At 44.1% G+C, this 24732-nt stretch overlaps 1 protein-coding gene across 1 annotated transcript; it reads left to right on the forward strand.

Annotated features, from left to right (window-relative positions):
• The first annotated feature begins 125 nt into the window (after positions 1–125).
• HADH (hydroxyacyl-CoA dehydrogenase) lies at positions 126–22257 on the forward strand. The gene is made up of 8 exons (XM_079990309.1): positions 126–300; positions 5010–5138; positions 9589–9746; positions 14006–14132; positions 15843–15932; positions 17005–17077; positions 20301–20417; positions 21801–22257. Exons 1-8 carry the CDS (start codon positions 181–183, stop codon positions 21917–21919), a joined length of 933 nt encoding a protein of 310 aa, XP_079846435.1. The 5' UTR covers positions 126–180; the 3' UTR covers positions 21920–22257.
• Positions 22258–24732: the final 2475 nt, after the last annotated feature.

The following is a 24732-nucleotide window of genomic DNA, read 5'->3' on the forward strand; positions in this document are numbered from 1 at the left end:
GGGCCCTAAAGCAAGCAAGGCAATGCAGAGGGGAGCTGCAAAAGTGGCGGAGGCGGGGACGCCTTTAAGGCCCGAGCTCCCGCCCTCTTCCCCATTCTCCTCCTCCTCCTCCTCCGCCCGGGCTGCAGAGGCTCCGCGGCGCCCACCCCCTAGACCCTTCCTGCTCCTCCCCGGTTCGCCATGGCCTTCGCCACCCGCCCGTTCGTGCGCTTCTCGTCCGCCACCGCCGCCGCCAAGAAACTGGTGGTGAAGCATGTGGCGGTGATCGGCGGCGGCCTGATGGGCGCCGGGATCGCCCAGGTGAGCTGCGCGGGGGGCGGAAGGGGCGCTGCGCGGGCGGCGGCTGCTGCTGCAAAGGGGCGGCAGCTGCAGCAGTACTTCAGTACTTGCCAAGAAAATATTTTCTTTTTTAAAATTTAATCCCTCCTTGCATTGCACCGAGGAATTTTGGGTGCCCCGAAGCCTCGCAAACTCCCAACAATCTTGTTCCTCTGCGCTGGCGAAGGAGTCTCTTGCCAGGAAAACTCCTTTCGAGTTTAATTTCTTAACGCCTCTTATAAGTGGAGGATATTGGTAGGTTATGTAAATATCATTGTAAGGGTTTCTCAGAGCAGCTGGGAAGCGTGGTAAATGTGCCCCGCCCCTTTGTCCCTGACACGTGTGTACGGTACACACGTGTGTGTGTGTGTGTGTGTGTGTGTGTGTTGCAGGTGTTATGAACTCGGAGGCGTACCGCTCACTTGAGTGCATGGCTAGTGCAGGCTTGTTGCTCAGGTTCTCGTGCCTCGGCTGCATGGCTTGTTGAAGACCAGAAGCAAAATTGCGCTTGGGTGTCTTGGCTGGGAAGATGCACATTTCATATCAGATAGGCAGCGAAATGCATGTGGCCTGAGTGGAATGTGGTTGAGCAAATGTCATGGTAAGTGTTCAAGGTCTTAGGCAGGAGGAGAGAGCATCAAATTTCAAGTTATTATTACATATTTACCCCCAGGGTGGGGGGGGGGGAGAAATTAGAATTTTCTGCCCCTGCAGAAAAATGCATTAACTATCCAGATGTGTGGGATATTTACCTCAGGAGGACTAATAAAGAGTAGTGCAACTTAATGCCCATTCATGATCACATGTTTTGTCATATGGTTGCTTAATTTTTTTGCAGCTGTGAAGGCCCTTTGCAATAAGAGTTGCTTGCCTGGAGTTGAGGATTCCCACTTCAAAATTAACACTACCAGCAAAGGAGCTCCCAAACAAGCCTGTCTGTGCCAAGGAAGAAACCAGTATTGTGTTCAGTAGTCTGGGATTGTGCAAATAGTAGACCATAAAACACAATATACAAATGCACTGTGCCCTGAGTTCCCTCTGTGTGAGGCTGTGAGCAGTGATAAGGGAGAGGGTTTTTTGGGGTGTGGTGATAGGATTGTGGACCTTCTCTCCAGTCACATGTGATTTTTATACCTCTCCTGGTAATCTGCCTTTCAGGATCTGTTGAGAGCTGGCGCCTGTCTCTTTTAGGTTGTGGCTGTTGCTCAACAGTATTATGCTGCAGGGCAGTAGATAATACTGCTGTTGCAAGTTACATGCATGTCACATTGGGTTTCACAGAGATTCTTTAATTGTGGATTTGCTGTTGAATTGTAAACCGCCTTTTGGAAAGGCAGAGGAAAAATGTTACAAATGTTTGCTCTTTTGCTTGTTTTTCCAGAGACTCAAAAATGGTTAAAGGGAGTGCTGTTTTTCTAGAAAAAGAGGTTCCAGAGCTCACCATGAACACCTCCCTCGTTCTCTAATAAATAATAATAATAATAATAATAATAATAATAATAAAAATAAATTATTTATACCCCGTCCATCTGGCTGGGTTTCCCCAGCCACTCTGGGCGGCTCCCAACTGAATATTAAAAACAGAATAAAATTCAAACATTAAAAAATTTCCCTAAACAGGGCTGCCTTCAGATGCCTTTTAAAAATAGGATAGCTTCTTATTTCCTTGACATCTGATGGAGGGTGTTCCACAGGGCGGGCGCCACTACCGAGAAGGCCCTCTGCCTGTTTCCCTGCAACCTCACTCCTCACAGTGAGGGAACCGCCAGAAGACCCTCGGCACAAAAGTGGGAACACCAAAAGGTGTTTCCTACACACCCCTCCAACAGTACACCTCTGTCTTGTAGGGAAATTGAGTGAATTTTCGATTTCAATTTGATTTGAGCGTTGCACAATCCCTCTGTTTTGTTTTGTTTTTAAAATAATAATTGGTCTGATCCATTCCTGTAATACTGGTACTAACATCATCCTTTGTGTGTTTTTCTCTACAAGATGTGTTGAAGTGAAAGGAATATAGCAATTAGCTCTATAACCAGACTGTAACTGTACTGTTCAAGTTTCTATTTTAACATATCCAAGATTGGTTTTATAGTATCATTTCTGTGTTCTTTACTTAAATGTCTTTTTCATTCTTTGCTTATAAAAACATTAAAAAACCTGTAACTATCGGTACTCCTAGCCTGCTTCCCATTGAGCACAGTCTTAAATAAGTTACAGATAGGTAGCCGTGTTGGTCTGCCATAGTCAAAACAAAAAATTCCTTCCAGTAGCACCTTAAAGACCAACTAAGTTAGTTCTAGGTATGAGCTTTCGTGTGCATGCATACTTCTTCAGATACACTGAAACAGAAGTCACTAGACCCTTCTATATAGTGAGAAGGTGGGGAGGGGTATTGCTCAGAAGGGCGGTGGGAATGGGTGATTGGCAGATAGCTATGATGAGCCTGTTGACGACTCTTAAGAGTTAGTTCTAGGTATGAGAAGAGTTGTATGAGGTAAGAGTCGTCAACAGGCTCATCACAGCTATCTGCCAATCACCCATTCCCACCACCCTTCTGAGCAATACCCCTCCCCACCTTCTCACTATATAGAAGGGTCTAGTGACTTCTGTTTCAGTGTATCTGAAGAAGTGTGCATGCACACGAAAGCTCATACCTAGAACTAACTTAGTTGGTCTTTAAGGTGCTACTGGAAGGAATTTTTTGTTTAGTCTTAAATAAGATTCATCTTCCTGTCCAGTTGGCTTCTATACATGCAGTGATAGGGGTGCCATTTTCTTCTTTGTCTCAGGCAGCAAAATGTATTGTGCTGGCCTTGTTCCCAAAACTGCTTACTGTCTTGCACATTTTGTAGATTATTTTATGTAGGAGTATGCAAGTCTTCAAGTTACTCAAGGTCTTCAAGTGAAATGACCATTTTTGCTATCTTGTATACACTAAAAAGCTGGTGCAGTAGAAGGCAACCATTTATTTATATACACCCCATAAGGAAGGGTATTTTGCTAACATCATAAAAATGCACTACCCAGCTTATTGCAGAAACCTTTAACCCAGATATATATTTTTAAATATATATGTTAAATATCCAAGAACATCTCGTACTGCAGAGAAGAGGTTTTCTTCTAGAACTAGGTTTCGCCATGTCAGAGAATGTCTGTTTTTGTGGGGGGGAAATGATTGCTATTACAAAGTAACTTTTCTAAAGTAGGAAATGAGTTCTGTTACCATGTTTGGTCTCTGTGGGTGTGACAGGTGAAGGTTCATCTTGAAAACCCTTGTCTCTTTTTGCTGAGTGCCTTTTGCTCCAGTAAGGAATGTGAGGGTTGGCTGAGGCACATTTTCCATTTGCAGTGATACTGCCTGCCCTTTGGTACCTAGGGAAATGTTTGGTCTTCCCTCACAATTCATCAATTTCACCCTTCCCCCCTTTTTTGTTTTTTTTTCCAGAAGGTAGAGGGCCGTAACTACCTCACCCTACCACCTAAGACTGCTTGCTTTAATTCTTGTTCCCAGTTGGGATCACTGCCACTTTGGGCACATTGCAATGACAGATGTTCGAACTTCTTCAAAGCTCTTAGATTTTCTTATGGCCTGAAGGGAGGAGATCTCTAGGTGCACAGACACATATATTTTTGTTACTAAGCCCAACACTTCTCGAACTGAATTATTCTTTAGGGGGCACGTTTGGGCACAACCAGTTTCAGTTGCTAGTCTGAAGACTGTTGCAAAATTTTGCTGCCAAGTTTGGGCACTAAAACTGGATAATGTTTAGCTGAAGATGATTCAAAACACTCAAACAAAACACACATGGCATTTTCTTTTCTGCTTATCCACTTTATGTACCCAGATGATAAACTGGAGCAAGGCCCTTTGCTTTTTTTGCTTTTATAATTTCGCAGTTTTCATCATGGGTATATTTTGTTTGCAAGGATGAAACACTGGGAAGGTTGGATAATCTGTCTGATAAGGAGCTAGGGTCAGAGATCTGAACTCCATATAGAAGGTAGCTCTTTATCCTTGGCAGCTGCTGAACAATGCTGGGTTCTTTCTGTAGATGTTTAGCTGCACTTCTTGGCACTGAAGGGCCATAGCTCAGTTGTAGAGCCTCTGTTTTGCATGCAGAAGGTTTCCAGTTCAATCCCAGGCATGTTCGAGTAGCATCGCAAATGGCCCCTGTCTGAAACCCTGAAGAGATGCTGCCAGTCAGTGTAGACCAGGCGTGGCCAAACCTGGCCCTCTAGCTGTTTTGGGACTACAATTACCATCATCTCTGACCACTTGTCCTGTTAGCTAGGGATGATGGGAGTTGTAGTCCCAAAACAGCTGGAGGGCCAAGTTTGGCCATGCCTGGTGTAGACAGTACTGAGGCAGCTGGAGTGATGGTCTGATTTGCTATAAGTCAGGTTCCTGTGTTGCTGATCCAGAGCAGTATAGTGGTTAAGAGTGTTGGGCTAGGACTGAAGTTCTGTGAAGCTCACTGAGTGTTCCGGCCAGCTACAATCTCAGCCACAAATCCACCTCACAGATTTGTTGTGAAGATAAAATGTGAGGACAGAACCATACCTTGAACTCTGGTTGTTAGGCAGATATAAATGTACTAAATAATTAAATATTAGTAATGGGTGCTCACCTCTTTTTTCCATGGGTTGCTTTCCTTTTTCATCATTATTTTTCTCCCCTGTTTTTCCTGTAGATTGCTGCAGCAACTGGCCACACTGTTATATTAGTGGACCAGTCAGATGAAATACTGAATAAATCCAAGAAAGGAATCGAGGATAGTTTGAAAAAGCTGACAAAGAAAAAGTTTGCAGACAAACCTGAGGTGGGATCTTTATTATTTATAAATATTGGAAATAATGGTTGCATGTGACAAATCTACCTTGTTTGTATGTTTGCAATGACTAGATAGACAATTCCAGCAATGTTAGATTAGCATAATATTTTAAATAGATTCCTTTCAAGCTGGGTTGAATTCCACGCTTACCACAACTCTGCTCTTTTCTCTGCCCCCAGCCACAGTCAACAAGCAGAAGCAAACTTCCATACATAGGCTGATTTTCTGCACATGTTACCCTTGCAAAAGGGAATTGTAAGAAGGTGATCTTGCATTCAGTACCTAGGGCTGCCGACAGTCTACAACCCTTCTAACCACTTGCTTGTGTGGACCTGCACATACACACTTCTTAGCAAATTGGGGAACTGAATCTTGCCCTTCCCATCCTTACATATTGCCCCTAATGATATGAAGAGGACGTCATTCGTGTTCAGGGAAAAACTTAAACACGTTGTAGAGTTCCCAAAAAGAGACCAGAGGCAATAGTACTTCATCCAACAGAGCTTTACTTGTGCTGAAGGCAAATGAGTGTAATGGTCACAAATCCAGATACAGTGGTACCTCGGGTTACATACGCTTCAGGTTGCATACGCTTCAGGTTACAGACTCCACTAACCCAGAAATAGTGCTTCAGGTTAAGAACTTTGCTTCAGGATGAGAACAGAAATCGTGCTCCGGTGGCGCGGCAGCAGCAGGAGGCCCCATTAGCTAAAGTGGTGCTTCAGGTTAAGAACAGTTTCAGGTTAAGTACGGACCTCCGGAACAAATTAAGTACTTAACCCGAGGTACCACTGTACATTCAGGATTGGCACAGTCTATAAAAATATCCATTTGCAGCACTTACAAAAAATTACAAACTTGTAACAAGAGTAAAACTTAACACTGTAGCATACAGAAACAGAACACCACACCAGAAGGAAGAGAGAGAGAAAGAGAAAGTAAAACCCAGGCTCCTTCTGTCCTATATTTATAGTCAGCATGACCTTAATTGGAAGAGATAAGAAAACCAGTTCAAACCAGCTTCCCAGAAGGTATAACCCAAACAACTCATGACCCTTCTGCCTGCTTCTCTCACACAGAGAAGCTTCTAGTACAGGGGTCGGCAACCCGTTGCTCCGGAGCCGCATGTAGCTCATTTAAACCTTTGCTGCGGCTCTGGGGCGCCTCTTCCCTCATGGTGCAGGGAGCGAGGAAGAAGAGGAAGAGGGCGTCGGCGGCAGGAAGGCGTGCCAGGGCGCAGCGGCGCTTCTCCCCTCAGGTGGACACTGCTGCCACTGTCACCGCCAGCACCTGCCAAACACAGGCGTAATCCACATGCAGGCGCGCTCCCTTTTGCCGTTGCGGCAGCCCGCCCGCCCTCAGGCCCAGCGCGCTGCGCCGCTTGACGTCGAGAGCCGCCCACCCAGGCCACGCTCTCCTCAGCCCCGCGCGCGAGGCAGAGGGAGCGTGCGCGCTCGAGGGAAATGGCAGGGCGGGGTGTGTGTGTGTGAGGGGTGGCGGTGGTGCTTCGGGATCCTTTTCCGTGCCTTGCTTCTGAGTGGCTGCCGAGTTGAGGGAGAGCACCTGAGGTGAACCACAAAATGGGCCCGCCCTCCCTGTCAGGGAGGAAGGGGTGAATTACGTCAGTGACGAGGAAGGGGTCCAGAGGTAGCCAGCAGGACAGGCGGGGGAGCACGAGAGCAATTGCAGAGGGAGGGGGGGCTGTTAGGCACCAAAATCCTTCCCCCTCGAGATTTGCTGCAGATACAAGCAAATGAAGAAGAAAGGGAAGAGTATTAGCTGACATGTCCCCATGGAAAGCACCACAGATTCCTTTGCTTACCAGCTCTTTTTATTTTAAGTTGGCTTCAAACCTGTAATTGTGTAGGTGTATGTATGTATACATATACACACATAAATATTCATATCTCTTCCCTCTCACCTTCCTTTCACCCAGTTTCTCTGGCACTGGTTTATAAATGCTGCTATGTAGAAATGATGAGAAAGTTGCACCAGCAGAAGGAATGGATATGTGCTGTTAGTAAAAAGAGGGGGAGTTGAACTGCAGGGAGGGACAGACACTTTTCTATGTATTAATTTGTATAATGCCCTCTATGCACATGGTGCTTTTCAAAAAATGTATATGAGAGGTACCATACCCCTCTTTGCTATCTGAAATAGACTCAGGGAAAAGAGAGAGAATGGGGGAAATTATTATTATTATTATTATTATTATTATTATTATTATTATTATTATTTATTATTTATACCCCGCCCATCTGGCTGGGCCTCCCCAGCCACTCTGGGCGGCTTCCATAGAAACCAAAAATACAGTAAAATCACACGTTAAAAACTTCCCTGAACAGGGCTGCCTTAAGATGTCTTCTGAATGTCAGGTAGTTGTTTATCGCTTTGACATCTGCTGGAAGGGCGTTCCACAGGGCGGGCGCCACTACCGAGAAGGCCCTCTGCCTGGTTCCCTGTAGCTTTGCTTCTCGCAATGAGGGAACCGCCAGAAGGCCCTCGGCGCTGGACCTCAGCGTCCAGGCAGAATGATGGGGGTGGTGACGCTCCTTCAGGTATACTGGACCGAGGCCGTTTAGGGCTTTAAAGGTCAGCACCAACACTTTGAATTGTGCTTGGAAACATACTGGGAGCCAATGTAGGTCTTTCAAGACCGGTGTTATATGGTCTCGGCGGCCGCTCCCAGTCCCCAGTCTAGCTGCCGCATTCTGGATTAGTTGTAGTTTCCGAGTCACCTTCAAAGGTAGCCCCACGTAGAGCGCATTGCAGTAGTCCAAGCGGGAGATAACCAGAGCATGCACCACTCTGGCGAGACAGTCCGCAGGCAGATAGGGTCTCAGCCTACGTACCAGATGGAGCTGGTAAACAGCTGCCCTGGACACAGATTTGACCTGTGCCTCCATGGACAGCTGTGAGTCCAAAATGACTCCCAGGCTGCGCACCTGGTCCTTCAGGGGCACAGTTACCCCATTCAGGACCAGGGAATCCTCCACACCTGCCCGCCTCCTGTCCCCCAAAAACAGTACTTCTGTCTTGTCAGGATTCAACCTCAATCTGTTAGCCACCATCCATCCTCCAACCGCCTCCAGACACTCACACAGGACCTTCACCGCCTTCACTGGTTCTGATTTAAAAGAGAGGTAGAGCTGGAAGGGGAAGAATGTGTGGTTATTTACATTTGGCTTGTTTTGCGGCTCCCAGTTTTTTTTTCTTCGGAAACGGGTCCAAGTGGCTCTTTTTGTCTTAAAGGTTGCAGACCCCTGTTCTAGTAGCTTCTAGAATCGTCTTGTATTAATCAGAATAGGAAAGATCTCTACACATCAGTGCACTTTCTGCACTAAGAAATGCAAACTGACAGATAGTGGGAAGGCAATGCACTCCCTTTCTCATGGCCAGACCATTATTTGGTTAAGTTTGGACTGACAGGGGCAGTTCCCTGCTGTAAGGGTGGTGGGCCCATTTGGATGGCCCACCCTCAGAGACTGATGGAGCTGGATATGCTCCTGGATGTTCTGGGGAATTTTTCAGTTGAGAAAGCTGGTGATCCTGTCAAAGCCCTGGTCTCTCAATATGAAATGATGAGATGAAATGGGCGGTTGACATTATCACTCTTGAGTGTCTCCTCCGGCTTTGTGCAGCCCAAGCTGCTCCAGGCTATGAAAGAGGCCAGACGAGAACTGGAACGCAAGTGGTGCAAAAAACGGATGGAAAACTGGCTGAACACTGGTAAATAACACATAATCATGCATACCATGTGGCAGTAGGGACTGTGGAAAAAGTCTCATTTTGCAGCTTGCATTGCGTCCCCAAGTAGGTGGCCATCGGAATTATTTCTGTTCCATTGTCAAGTCAGTTATTGAGGCTATTTGCTTTTCTCTTGAATTAATTTACCGTATTTACTCAAATCTAATGTTCACCATTTTTGGCCACCTTTTTTCACAAATTACATTGCGAAAATTAAGGGCGCATTAGACTCAAGTAAATACTGTACTTTGCTAGTGGACTGTTCTCCCCAGAGACGTTCCGCTGGCGCCTTCATTATACACCTTTAGATGTCAGGCAAAAATGTTCCTTTTTAACTAGGTTAAACTTGGTTGATTGACATCTGCTTCGCTTTTAAAATGTGTTTGGGAGGGGGGAATTACTGGGTTGCCTTTGTTTTTATTACGTATTTTCTGTTTTTTATGTTGTGAACCGCCCTTAGATCTACAGATACAGATTTAATAATAGTAATGATAATAGTCTATATGGTGTGTTAGGAGCAGCGGTATGCTAGGAGACTGGGGGATTGCAGCATTCATGCACAGCTAGCAGGAGCTCTTAATTTTAATGTGCAGCACTATATTTGTTGAAACACATTTTTACCATTGAAATTGTAATCCTTCCTATGAAGGCAAATGAAATGCTCTGTGAACAGATTTTTGTTTTTTCTCAGGCTGGTGCTGAGTTCATTGAGAAGACCTTAAAGAACCTGACCACGAGCACAGATCCAGTCTCTGTAGTCCACAGCACTGACCTCGTAGTGGAAGCCATTGTGGAAAACTTGGCAGTAAAAAACGAGCTCTTTAAGACATTGGATAAGTTTGCACCAGAGTATGTTCATAAAATGTTACAAAACTAATGCAGAATGTCCTTGTTATCTACTAGTTCTCACTAAAATATGGGCCTGTACAGAGGAGAGGAGGCAAACTGAAATCTTCTATCTAGCCACTTTTTCCCACTGATTGGTGTTTAGCTAGATATTTAGACTTTTCGGATGCTTCCAGATGGGGACTTGAATTTGCAGACAGATTATTGGGATATCACAAAATGGGTTGTTGGTTCCAGGGTTTCTCTCCCCACTTACTGAAAGCAGATTAAATGGGAGAGGGGACTGTGAGCTGGTATGTGAAACCTACGATCGTTAAGCAGACAGTGATTATTCCAAGATTGATTGGTGAGCTGTCCCAAAAACTTGGGCAAAGAGGTGCCTCTTCAATTAAAAGTGAAAAAGGAAATAAACATTTCACCAGCAGTGCAAACTGAGATGCTTCAAAAGAAAGCATTCAGTATGAAGATTTAAGTTCTACAGGAAGTTTAGAAGCTCATCATAATTCTGTATATATTATTTGGTGGTAGCTAATCATTTGAAGATCCCCTGATTCTTTTTTTTTTTTTGCTCACGGGGAGAGGCCTGAGAACTGAGTGAAGATACTAACTTCTGAAGCGAACGGAGGTGGAGCAGTTCTCTGCTTGTGAGCAAAGATTAAAAAGATATCCCCGTGCCAAAGAGCCACCTCCAACCAATTATTTATGTAAAGTCCCGCCCAGGCCTCCAGCTGCTCATGCCAGAGAAATTTAATCTTTGCTGCCACTGTAGTTTCTGAAGAATCCTACCCTTAAGTGAGCAGCGTTATACTTTTTTCTAGATTGATAAAATAACCAGCTAAGAAGGGGGGGGGGGAATTAATACAGGCCTATTCTAAAGTGGTATATTTATCAGATTGATTTGGTTATTACTGAATGTTTGTGGGCAGTCTGCTGACTCCTATTCTTCTTCCATAGTAGATAGTACTCTGTTACATTTTACGTTTATTATTTACTAAAACATTCTGCGCCACCTCTTGCATCAAGCCTCAAGGTGGTGTACAGTAACATTTTAAAAAATAACAACATTTCAGTGAGATAAAGATAACAGCTGACAATCCAGGGTAGAATTAAGGTCTCGCTGAAATTAATTGCCCACAAATGCCTGGGAACATAAATATGCATTTAACAGGCTTTGAAACACCATCAGTGTTGGCGCTTGCATCAGCTTCAATGGCAATCCTTAGACAGGGTACCACTGCGGAGCAGCCCTCCCTGGCCATAGAATCATAGTATTGCAGAGTTGAAAAGGGGCCCCAAGGGTCATCTAGTCCAACCCCCTACAATGCAGGAATCTTAGCTAAAGCATCCATGACACACGGCCATCCAACCTTTGCTTTAAAACCTCCAAGGAAGGAGAGTCCACAACCTGCGGCTAAGCAAGTCTCCAAGGACTGGAGCACAACGTGGGGTCCTCAGACCAAGTAGGGTAAGGTGTACCTTCGACTAACCAGGTTCCAAGTTTAGAGCATTACAGGGGAGAACCAAAGCATCAAACTTGACCCGTAATCTCTTGGCATGTAATAGCAGGACGCCCCAGTGAATAGCTTAGCTGCTGCATTTTGCAATACAGGCGACTCCCCACTTATGCAGAAGTTTCGTTCCAGGCCCCTCCGTGTGCATAAGTGAAATGTGTGTAAGTGGGTTGCCCATTGCAATGCCTGCAGCTTTCTGCCCAACAGCTGTTGAGCTGAGTCGTGTGGCAACAGCAAGAGCTCCCACACGCCATTTTGGACCCCTTGGAGTCGTTGTCGTCCTGGACTTCTGGCTCATGGACATCCTCTTTGGCTCAGGCCATCCAGCTCTCTCCTGCCATTTCAGTTTAGAATTGAATTACTTACATATTTCCCTGGAGTTACGTTCAAGTGAGGAGTCGCCTGTATAGTTTCAGCCTCCAGACCAGCCTTTAGGGAATCCTCACAGTTGCATTACGGTAGTCCAGTTTTGAGGTTATCAGTGCATGAATTGCAGTGGCAAAAGTACCTATGTCCAGGAAAAGTTGCAGCTGGCCTACCAGCCATAACTGCAAAAAGGCATTCCTACTGACTGCAGCCACCTGGGCTCTGGAACATGGAGCGTCACACATAATCAGTTCAGAAGGGTACTAGATTAATCAAGTGGCAAACTTTAAACTGCAGCTAATATTATTATTAATTAATTGCACCACACAGTTGAGTAAATCTTGCATTAAACCTGTTAATAATTCACTGGAATTGATTGGGCATTACCACTTCTAGAAGCCTTTTTTTTTTTTTTTCTACATTTGGACCACACTCCTGTCTTCCTGTTAACAGACTGACTCTTTCTGAGACTTATAAAATTAGTTCACCAGAGAAAAGGAGTTCACTAGCTGAAGCAGAAAATAGAACAGTGAGTGGTGACTTCTGAACCATACTATTTTAATTTTTATTCCCATTATATAGCCCACAAGGTGGCGCTGCAAATATGGGAATAGATTTTATTAAGGGTATTGGAGTGGTGCTGGAATTTTAAAGGCTGTGCTTTAAAAGAGTGTGCCATGTAGACGCTTATTCAGAACTAAAAGCTTGTTGGAGGGACATCTGGCTATGACTTCTGTGTCACTGAATCTTTACTTGAGATTGAGAAAGACACAGCATTTTGAAGACTATGAAATAAAATGTAAGATGTAACTTTTTAACACCGCAGCTAGTAAGGTTTTGTTGTTTCTGGGTACATGGGACTTAATGCAACTGCTGCATATCTAAAGAGCAAGTAAATCACACAAATACAACCAACTTAAAATACGGTTGCAATTTATTTTATTTTAAGTATCCCAAGCCTGCTGTTTATTAAATTCAACCTTAGAGTGGGGTACAACATAATAAACATGATGCTCAATAAAAACCACCTAATAGGCATAACGTAATATGTTGCATTACAGTATAAGTAGTAGAAGGCCAGGCCCCATTTCCAGCAATAACAACTAAGCCAAAGGACTGGGTGAGAAATACGTTTTTACCTGGTGCCAAAAAAACCATTGGGGTAACTGCCCTTTGAACCTCAGAGGGAAGTTCACCCAGGAATTGTGGTATCAGTGTCAAGCATCCCTGCTGCTTCTATAAACTATTACAGTGGTACCTCGGGTTACATACGCTTCAGGTTACAGACCCCGCTAACCCAGAAATAGTGCTTCAGGTTAAGAACTTTGCTTCAGGATGAGAACAGAAATCGTGCTCTGGCGGCGCAGCGGCAGCAGGAGGCCCCATTAGCTAAAGTGGTGCTTCAGGTTAAGAACAGTTTCAGGTTAAGAACGGACCTCCAGAACAAATTAAGTACTTAACCCGAGGTACCACTGTACTTTAACATGCTCTATGTGGGGCTGCCTTGGGAAAGTGCTCAGAAATTTCATCTGACTCAAAGAACTGCAGCCAGATTGCTAATGGGGGCTGGCTGTAGGAAGTATACGGCTGCCTTGCTAGAACAGCTCCATTTTCTACTGGTCTGTTTCTGGGCAGAATTCAAAGTACTGGTTATCACCTCTATATGGCTTTGGCCTAAGCTATCTGAAAGACCATACTGCCTCATACGAACCTGTTCAGGTTTTGACATGTTTAGTGGGAGGTCCTGCCACCCTCACAGGCACGCTTGGTCGGGAAGCAAGAGAGGGACTTATCTGTCCCTGCTCCCAGACATTTTAATTTCAAGCAGTAAATTTCCAGGGTTCTGTCTCTTTACTTCTGTAAAGTGTTGGACCAGGACCTGAGAGGCCAGCATTCAAGGTCCCACTCATCCATGAAGCTCACTGTGTGGTGTTGGGCCTGTCACTGCTTCTCAGCCTAACCTACCTCACAGGATTGTTGTGGAAATTAAATGAGGAGAGAGAGAACCACGTATGCCACCTTGAACTCCTTGTAGGAAAAATGTGGGGTATGAATAAAAATAAATAATAGCCTGTAGAGTCCTGAAGAAGAGTTTGGATTTGGATTTGATATCCCGCTTTATCACTACCCTAAGGAGTCTCAAAGCGGCTAACATTCTCCTTTCCCTTCCTCCATCACAACAAACCCTCTGTGAGGTGAGTGGGGCTGAGAGACTTCAGAGAAGTGTGACTGGCCCAAGGTCACCCAGCAGCTGCAGGTGGAGGAGCGGGGACACGAACCCAGTTCACCAGATTACGAGACTACCGCTCTTAACCACTACACCACACTGGCTCTCTGAAAACAGACAGATGCAAGTGATGCCAAATGCATGTTGTTTCTCCACAGGCATACCATATTTGCCAGCAACACTTCATCATTGCCCATCACAGAGATAGCCAATGCTACCACAAGGCAGGATCGCTTTGGTGGCCTACATTTCTTTAATCCAGTGCCTTTGATGAAACTTGTGGAGGTAAAAGGGTTTTGAAAATGTTCTAAAATGTTGCAGCATGGTCAGGGTGTCTTGCTACGTGTGTGTTGTAGAGGTTCTCCATGTTGGTTGGTTGGTTGGTTGGTTGGTTGGTTGGTTTCACCTTCGGTCTCCGCGTTTGATCAGTCATGATCCCAGGGCAGGTTTTTGCACCACAGATAAAGGTAAAGGTAAAGGGTCCCCTAGCCATTAGGTCCAGTCGTGACCGACTCTGGGGTTGCGGCGCTCATCTCGCTTTATTGGCCGAGGGAGCCGGCGTACAGCTTCTGGGTCATGTGGCCAGCATGACTAAGCCGCTTCTGGCGAACCAGAGCAGCACACGGAAACGCCGTTTACCTTCCTGCCAGAGCAGTACCTATTTATCTACTTGCACTTTGATGTGCTTTCGAACTGCTAGGTTGGCAGGAGCAGGGACTGAGCAATGGGAGCTCACCCCGTTGTGGGGATTCAAACTGCCGACCTGATCAGCAAGTCCTAGGCTCTGTGGTTTAACCCACAGCACCACCCACGTCCCAGCACCACAGATAGAATCATGTTAATCTACAGTAAAAACCAGGATGTGATTTAAACACCAGACTTTTTAAAACAAAATTTTAAAAAATTGAGCAGAAAGAACAGAATATTGATTCACAACTATCACATTATGTCGGCACCCTCGGAAGGCCTGGGGGAGAAGATGTATCTGGCACCCACAAGTGAGTGGGGTCTGTGCTAGGCACACCTGCCAAGTGAGGGTTTCCCATAGCGACACTTGTTGTTCTGCTCTGGTCATTTCTAGTGCTATTTTGATAGCACAGGTGTTCAGAGGGTAAAAGCTGCTCAATTAAGGTGGCACTGAATATTCAGGTGGGGCTCTGTTATTCCCTCTGATGGTGAGAGTAGAGAGAACCAGAGCCACAACAGGGCTGCTGAGAAACAGGTGAACTTACTTCCGGCTGATCGTCCCTGAAAGAACAAGGAAAGCTCTTCAAAATGACTATCCCGGGATAGGAAACTCCTCATGAACATAACCATATAGACAGACCAGTGAGATCTTACATGTGAACAGAATGCAGCTTTTTATCCAGAAAAGAGTTACAGATGATTTTTTTTTAATCACTGCATGTAGACTCTTTCTCATGAGTAGCTGTCACAGATATAGATTACTTGTACCTAGGAAAAGCATGGTATGCGTACACCAAACCTCCACCAATTATCCCCCCCCCCCCCAAGATCCACGGATTGTGAACCACCCTGAGATCTACGGATGGTATACAAATTTAATAAATAACAATAATAATGTTCAACAAGTGGTTAGCCTGTATACACAATGGTTGAGCTGTAGAAATCATAAAGTGTATGCTCGTTCACGCATTCTATTACTTCTATTCGCTTCTATTACTATTACTATTACTATTTATTAAATTTGTATGTTGTCCTTCACCTGTTGATCTCAGGGCAATTCACAACATAAAATTACATTATAAAAACCACAGAAGACATAATAAAAATAAGAACAGCAACAGAGCAATAATAGCTCCCCTCCCTTCTGCATGTGTAGAGACAGCATGTACCTGTGTTCAGTGTAATGTGTGAGCAAGTATTGTGTTGGTCCCTCTCCCAGGATGGCTTCTTTTATGAAAGTTAAACTTGTTGTTGACATAAAGAGAAACCCCTCCCCCAGCCCACCCACCTTTGATGGTTTGTTTTTAGGTTATCAAGACGCCAATGACCAGCCAAAAGACTTTTGAGTCCCTCATGGATTTCAGCAAAGCATTGGGGAAGAATCCAGTCTCTTGTAAGGCAAGTATATTTTATATTGTGGGAGGGGGGAGGTCCAGGTAAGTTCAGAGTGCTTCAGACTTGGCTGCATTGGGGATTTTTTCTGCTCTGCTCATGAAGTCACCCTTTAAATTTTTATTTTTTTAAAAAAAATCACGGGCAACAGGTTGCCAAAAATGATTTTTTTAATAAGACTCAGTGCTCTGCCAGCCCCCTCTGCCTGCCTTCTTACCAATCCGAGGGGTGGCTCTGGCTGTCAGCTGCCTCCTCCTTAATTTTATTGCTGCCTTTGTAGAACTCGAACAGGGAAGAGGATGGGGAGAAAACTAGAATTAGTTGGTTCTGCTTGCCCTTGGATGTGGTTCCACAGAGTGTTGGTCTCACTGCCTTCTTCCAATCGCAGAGGCCACCCACCACCATTACTGACTAGATTGATTACAAATGATCATCATATCTGAAAGGCCAGTCCAAGCCAAATAGAAGAGATTTGGGGTAGGACGGGAAGAGAATAGTAGAAACGACAAATATTGTAGAAACAGATTCATGATGCTCATGAGATAAGCTAGTGTGCTGTAATGACTAAGACTAAGCACAGGAAGTCATTGATTTAAATCTGCCAGTAGGTGGTCTTAGACAAGTGCTTCTCAGCTTCAGCCACCATCACCAGCCGCCGCCAGAGCTACATAATATAATTTACTGACTGTTCGTTTTGGCTCTTCACATTCTTGCTGTTTGGTTTCTGCTTTAGTAACAGCATTTTAATTATGGGTTGTTGTTGTTATTATTATTATTATTATTTTTTTGTAATCTGCTTTGAAGTGGAGGAGAAGGAGAAACAACACAGAGAGATTGGTTAATAATACTAGTCTAACTTGCAGAGTTACAAGCTAATGCACGTGAAGCACTTTGAACATTGGAATGAGTTCTGTAAATGCTAACATAGTATTTTTGGCATAACAAGGAATGCATCACTTGTCCACTGTATTCTGTAGCTGATTCTCCTTCCTCTTGCTTTCAACCTAGTAGGCACTTTTTGAAATAACTTAATAGAACTTGATAGGGTCCACTTTAATCCCCGTCTTTCTGTTGACAGGACACTCCTGGGTTTATTGTCAACAGGCTCCTTGTGCCTTACCTGATGGAAGCAGTTCGGCTCTTTGAGAGGGGTAAAGATAAGCAGAGTTCCGCTTTGTGGGATATGAACGGCTGATTTGTGTTGTGCTGTGGAACGTTGTTCTCGAGCAATCATTTTCTCTGGCATTTCATACCGTGTCAGAAATCAGAATGAAAAATAAATTCTTGGAACTATTCCTGTTAATGTGGGGAAATTACCTCTGTGAAGTACGTAGGTACTTGTGTGAAAATGGTTGTTTTTTTGTTCAGTTAGACAAAACCCTTTTGGCATATGCACACAAATTGAGAGTCCACACCAGATCCGTTCTGACATGTGTTTCCTCATTCACCCTGTCACTCTGCTTTTCTTTCATTGTAAGTGCAGCATTGCTCTTATATTCCCCGTGTGCCCAGTTTGTTCATTATCTAGCAGTGTTGACAATATGTTGGGTTGGAATAAACGACAGACGAGTAGCAGGTGTCATATGGGAGGCATCCTCCCGAGCATGTCTCGGGGAGTCCCTTTTATTGAATAATACAGCATTGCCACATATGTGCTTGTTGCTGATTGGTTAACACAAGTACAAGGCAAAGGTTACATGCCACATATGTGCTTGGTGCTGATTGGTTAATACAAGTACAAAGCAAAGGATACATATAGGTATTAATCACTAATAGATTAAAGGCTGAGAAAGGGAGCACAGAACTAGACAGGCATGAAAACCTCCTAATTAAATTATAACATGGACTAGAGAGCTGCTGTCATTTTGCATACTCTGGTGGCAGTTGGTTAGTACAGTCTGCATGGCCACATTCCAGTCTTTTTGATAGATTACAATGTGTTTCTTATCTGCCATTACAACTCTTACTCATTTGTTAAAGACACCCCCGCCCCATACCCAAAATTAGCTTATTGAGCTTTGGGACAGAGGATATCTCTGGAACTGGACCTATTAACTACCATTTCAATTAAACTGGGAGGTGCCAAATTGCAGTTGGAGGCATTGTAATGAACAATGTTCTTCTTAAGCTTTTTCATTTTAACTCTATGTACAAAATTGGAGCCAAAAAGAATCTAGATACATGAACTGAAAAGTGAGTATTAAAAAAAATACATCAGTAGGCATAATGAATAATGAGTTTTGTTCTTCTTGCCCAGGCTGGGTATACTCTGGGCTAAAATATCCAAATTGTACATTCGGTTCTGTAAATACCTATGCCAGGTACAGGTGGCCTGCTGCAGCAGTGGGAAATCTTGCTCAGAGATTTTTTGTTTGCAAGCATGGTGCTCACACTTTCAAACCCATCTTTATGCCATCAATATTAGCCTCGCATCTGGCATTGCTTGGGAATTTTAAGAAACCAGCAAAATTAAGTGCAGTTTTACACCAGTGCATAAAATCTGTGCAATTTTAAAAGATCCAGTCCGCCATCTTGATTCAAAATGGTGTTCATTTGCAGACAAAAAGCCTGCCTGATCCTTCATCTCAGGAACCATCACACAAAATTTGGTTAAGATACCTTAAGTGGTTTCCAAATGCTGCACCGGGGACAAACAATTTCCCAAAAAGACATAGTTGATGCCGTTAGAGATAGGAAACTTGCTTTAAAAAGACTGGTCTTTGGGAGATTGGATCCTATGGTTCTACCCATAGTTCTCTCTTTGCCAGTCTTTCTTACATTCCTGGGCCAGCACAAATGTTTTTGAGCAATGAAAATGTCTTGGGGCATTGTGATCCATTTCTCTTCTCTGTGTACTATTTTACTGCTACAGTGTCTCGTAGGGTAGATGGGGTTGATGAAAGCAGTTTGATGGGAGTAGGAATAATGAGCCGAGGGCAAATTAACTGCTAGCACAAAGTTCTGGACAGTTCCTGCCCTGGTACTGTGTTGATGGAAATAAGGAATTATTATTTTTGTCTTTCATACCTGAGAGCCTGCCTTGAAATGAGCCTTGTCGTCTTCAAAGGAAACACGCTTGTTGTGTGAAAAGCTAAAGAGAAAGTTACTCTTTTGTAACTGTTCAGATTAAGCCCCCTTTCATGGTTGTCTGCTATTAAGAATGTTATTTCAAACATTTTATTTGGAAAGCAGCCTTCCCTTGCAGATGAAAGACCTCCATTATCAGGATCTCCGCAAATATATTTTAAATATTAAAAGCTCCCTTTGTAGTTCATAAAAGTGTCTTCAGCTTGTGAAACAAAATTAACTATACTTCTTGCTTATCCATCAACAAATACTGCTAATTACTCCTCAAAGGCAGTATAAGAACAAATTAGAGTGATTTTTCAAAAAGCAAAGGAGTGGCATTATGGAAACAACTTTTGTTTTATCTGAAAGCTCACCATATAAAGTGCTTTAGTTAAATGTTGCATTCCTGCATGCATAAAATATATATCCATTTTAAATTTACATGGGTGAGAAACGGGATGTGGCTTTGTCTGATTAAATGTATTCTTTAATTTAAATCTTCGCCCCCTCCCTTCGGCTAAGTAGCATCCTGATTTTTGTTTTTGATGTGGCTTTTAAAAAATTTAAGACTTGGGATTTTAAGAACTTGTTGGAAAATGTATTAAAACTAATGTGGTAAAAAAAAAGAAAAAGGTTGGCATCTCATTGCAACCCGATGTTTTGCTTTAATTGTGCCAGACTTGAGAGAGGTTTTATTCATTCCAGCAGGGAGAGGTAAAGGCCAGTGTAATTCTATGTATTAAATTGTAGTTTATGGCTTGGTCCTTGGCCTTTTGCTCACACCCTCCTAAAAAAAAAATCAAAGTAAGATGGAAGTTCTGGCATACGATTTTTCAGACTTTCCATTTTCAGGGAGTGCTTTCTACTTTAACACAGCTTTCTGAAGAATCGCCTAAGCCCCTGTCATGGAATCTCTTTACACTGCACTGTATGCTGGGCACTGAGCCTGCATTTTTGCATCAGCCGCATGTGCCTACTGCCATGCAGACCCTGCTATTGTGCCCACTCAGCTCCATTTGTAAGTAAATGGGAGGAGTGAGTCAAGCTGAAGCCACTGACCCCTGTTAAAAGCAGGACATCAGGTGGTCCCCATCCCAAACCACTGGGAAGCCACACCTTTAGTGATAATCTATTAACGGGTATACGGATGTTGTGCAGTTTCTGCAGCAAAGCCTTCTTAAAAGCTGCTGCTTTATTGAGTGCGGAGTGCAAATGCCTTAGTGAGTTGGAACCAAGTTTTAGGCCTTGAAAGAAGGGAGAACAGATGCTGACCTTTGTTAACCTGCCTGTCAACTGTGTCCTTAGGAGATGCAGCAAAGGAAGATATTGACGTTGCCATGAAGCTCGGGGCAGGCTATCCCATGGGCCCGTTCGAACTCCTGGACTATGTTGGTCTGGATACCAGTAAATATATTATAGATGGTATGTACATTTTTCCTGACGAGCTTGATGATATATGCCATATTTTTTGCTCCATAAGACGCACCTGAGGATAAGACGCATCTAGTTTTTACAGGGGGAATGCAAGGGGGGGGAATTCTTTAAAGGGAGCGCTGAGCAGAGCCTGTATGCATCCCAGGCTCTGCTCAGCTATCCCTTTCACGAGCCGTGAGGAGCGTGTGTGCGGAGCTTGCAGGCTTTTCCTTGAGGAGGGAGAAGGGCAGCCCTTCACTGACGGGCTGCCTTTTTCCCTCCTCAGGGAAAAGCCCCCAAGAGCCGCACACATGCTCCACGCTGCTCTTTAAAGGGAGCGTGGCTCTTGGGGGCTTTTCTGGGAGGTGGGAGAAGGGACAGAGCTATGCACTCTGTCCCTTCCTCCACCTCCCGCAAAAGCCAGGGATAGCCCCCCAAAGCCTCCGCAGGGCATGGGAATGAAGGCTCCCCGTGCCCTGCGGAGGCTTCGTGCGGCTAAGCCAGAAGCTAGAACAGCTAGAAGGAGCGCTGCACAGTGCTCTCTCTAGCTGTTCTGGCTTCTGGGATAACCCTGCAGCCTGCATTCACTCCATAAGATGCACACACATTTCCCCTTACTTTTTAGGAGGGAAAAGGTACGTCTTATAGAGCGATAAAAATGCAGTATCTATTTTACATGCATCTTTCCTTATCGAAAGAGAAACCCAAAGTGGCTCACAAGTTAAAATAGATATGGTGTATGTCCCCTGCCCCCTGTTCTTGCAAACCTCTAACGGGGCTTTGTGAAACTTCAATTGTGTTGAATTCTGTTGTTGTTCTCACATGGGGGGAAAGTGACTGTTCCTGAGAATCACAGAAGAGGGTTTCTTATTGTCTGTCTCAGTCTTGCTTCTTGTAAGAGTGAGCTTGACTAAACTACTGTTTATGGTAGGTTCTCCCCCCCCCCTCACTGCGAGGGATCTTTGTCAACAGTTCCCTTGGAGGTGCTAAAGATGACAGTTGCATCAGCACAATTCCTATGTTAGGGAGAGTTTTAGTGGTCCTGGGGCTGTGTGTGTGTGTGCTCCTAGAGCCAGGTTCAGGGAACCTGTGGTTCTATGGATTTTGGACTATAGTTCTCATCACTATGGGAATCTGCATAACATCACCTGAGTCACCAAGACCTGTGCTTAGTCTTGAATAAAGTGGAAGAGGTTGCTGGATTTTCAGAATTTAGTCCTGGAATTCTCCTCCAGTCCTTTTTGAGCAGTTGAAGTGTGCAGTTTCCCCCTCCATTCTCAACTACCCCAGGTGAGTTAGTTGGGAATCAAGGCCTTGAAAATAACGAGCATCTGATCAAATTGAGACTTCACGTAACGAGCACGCACTGCTCCTTTCCCCCTCTCTCACCAGGGTGGCATTTGTTGGAGCCAGACAACCCTCTCTTTGCGCCAAGTCCGCTGCTGGATAAACTCGTAGAGGAGAAGAAGCTGGGGAAGAAGACTGGAGAAGGATTTTACAAATACAAATGAACTTTTGCCATGTTTTTCCAGAGTTAAGGATAACCTCTTTGTGCCACGTGGATGTACTTGGAATGCTGCTTAATCAGGGCTTTTTAAAAAGAAGTAGTCAACACTACTGTATAATCAAAATGCACAATGTGTCTTGAGGCAATTGTTTTCCCGGGTTAATGATTTTCTCGATCTATGATTCTGAGAGCTTTGCATTCTCAAAGTGCCTTTTTTTCATAAGCTCCCTGTCTCAAAGGCCAAATAAATGGGGTCTGAGTTAATACGACTTGTAACAAGCATCCTGTTTAAGAGGCGGACACTTGAATGCGAATAAAATAGTCCCGAGATCATCTTGATAAGCAGCACACTGCTTTTAATTTATCTTTTTCCTTCTTGGCCAGTAGGTGGCATTATGACAGCATTGTTCTGAATGCAAGTGGAAACACAGTTTTTGCAGGTCAACCAGTAACAGTTTATAAAAGGCAAGCTTGCACCTACTGGTGCAAATGAGTGATACCTATACCATTATCTCCTTTATTCTATTGTCTCTGTATAGGTTTTCAGCTTTAAACCTGGACGCGTGTCCTTGCCTAAATAGAGGTGAAGGGGACTTAGAACAGCAGCCGAGAGTTCCTAAACTACTTAATAATTTTAAAAGGGGGGGGGGGGGGAGAAGGCTCCCTTGCTAAGGAAACTGAGGTATGATCTTTCCAGCCTTTGTTTTTCTTCATTTAAAAGCCACCCATCTAAGTGTGGCTACAACTGCAACTAAAGCTTATGCAGATTCCACTAAATTCACGGCACAGGTTTCCACCTCTGCTTTAGAGTCTCAGGTCGGAAAAATACTAGAGCCTTGCAGAAATTATGCATGAAGTTTGAGACGACTGCTTTTGGCTATGTGAGGAGGGCGGTACCTAAGAACTGGATACAATGCCAAGATAGCGAGTACAGTGGTACCTCGGGTTACAGACGCTTCAGGTTACAGACTCCGCTAACCCAGAAATAGTACCTCGGGTTAAGAACTTTGCTTCAGGATGAGAACAAAAATCGCATGGTGGCAGCAGGAGGCCCCATTAGCTAAAGTGGTACCTCAGGTTAAGAAGAGTTTCAGGTTAAGATCGGACCTCCAGAATGAATTAAGTTCTTAACCCAAGGTACCACTGTATAGCTGTTTGGGATTTACTTCTTTTTCCATATACCTGGCTTAAATTACATTGAGTCTGGCAAGGATGCAAAGCCAACAGGAGTGATGAAAGTGCTTTGCATGAGTGATAAATGGATATTTTTGTTCAGGTTAAGCTATATAGAGTTTAAATACTCCATATAGACGCAATCCCCCGAAAGAGAACCTCATATTGCCCTAATCCCTTCCCAGTATTATTATTATTAATTACTACAACTATTTTAATAGGTTGTCCTCCGTTCACCCTAAAGTCCCAAGGTAGATTACAATATTTAAAATACAATGTTAAAAACAGCTTAAACAATCAACGCCTGCAAAAATAGTGTGGCACGTGTCAAAGAGTTGGGTCTTCTGCATTTGCCGAAAGCTGTATTTTCACGACTAAGGGGCTGCCACAGTGGATGTCCTCTCCTAGCCCATCACCTCCCTGAGATTCTGAGGGTGGTGTAACTACCAAGAGGGACCTCTCTGCTGAACTTTGACACCTGAGGGGTCTGTAGAGACCTCCCTTGCCTTACCCTTTTCTTTTGGAGAATACTGGGCTGGCAAAGGAAAGGAAGAAAATTAGTGTTTGGATCTGCATTATTTTATGGCTATAGATAGGAAGGAACTGGAGCGAACAGAAATGCAGGAAAATAAGTGGGAGTCAGAGGCTTATTAGAAAGTTGTACTGTGACAAGTGTTTCTGTCAGCAGCATAGCTGTAAACTAGGCATAGGCAAACTCGACCCTCCAGATGTTTTGGGACTACAACTCCCATCATCCCTAGCTAACAGGACCAGTGGTCAGGGATGATGGGAGTTGTAGTCCTAAAACATCTGGAGGGCTGAGTTTAACTATGCCTGCTGTAAACCAAGATGTTAAATGGATACCCACCCATCAGAGCCCTAAATTGTCAAGATTTAATTGTGAATTAAACATTCACTTAAGTGAACACGTAGATCACTGTGAAGCTTGCTTGTCTCCCCCCGCCACCACCTCCTATCAAAAAAGACTATTGGTACTATCACTGATCATCTGAGCTTGGCACCTGACTGATGGTGCAATGTTTTCTCCTACCACTATTGGTGCAGAACGAAATGTGATGTTTGCTGTTCATAGTTATCCTCTCCCTACAACATTTAGGAAAAACCGTGGCTTCCTGCCAGCAACAGCCAGTCATGTGGAACAGAGGTAAGAGAGTGGTTTAACAGTTAATCCCTCTTCCCAGAGAACTCTGGGAATTGTAGCTCTGTGAGGGGAATAGGGGAGTTTCCTAACAACTCTCAGCACCCTTAATGAACTACAGCTCCCAGAATACTTTGGCAGAAGACACGGCTGTTTAAAGTCATAATGCTTTTATACATATGCTGTGAATGTGGCCTCAATATTATCTATATAACTCTTGAGGGTTTCAGGTAGGGGACATTCCCAGAAGATGCTGGGGATTCCACTTCTCTCAAGGGCCTAAAGCACTCTTAAACAATAGAAAAGTCATGCTAAAACTAGTGAATCATTACATTTTATGTGTAAAGAACTGACCTTTGGGTGGAAAAGTGCAAGTATTCAGCCTGAATTTTGGACATCGTTAAGGGGTGGTCTTGCAGGTTACCCTTGAAGTGCTAAGTGAAAAATTGAGTCTGCTTGTGCATCGGAGTGCCATTTTTGTCCTC

Source organism: Podarcis cretensis (genome assembly GCF_951804945.1).
Source record: "Podarcis cretensis genome assembly, chromosome: 9".
NCBI classification, from domain to species: Eukaryota; Metazoa; Chordata; class Lepidosauria; order Squamata; family Lacertidae; genus Podarcis; species Podarcis cretensis.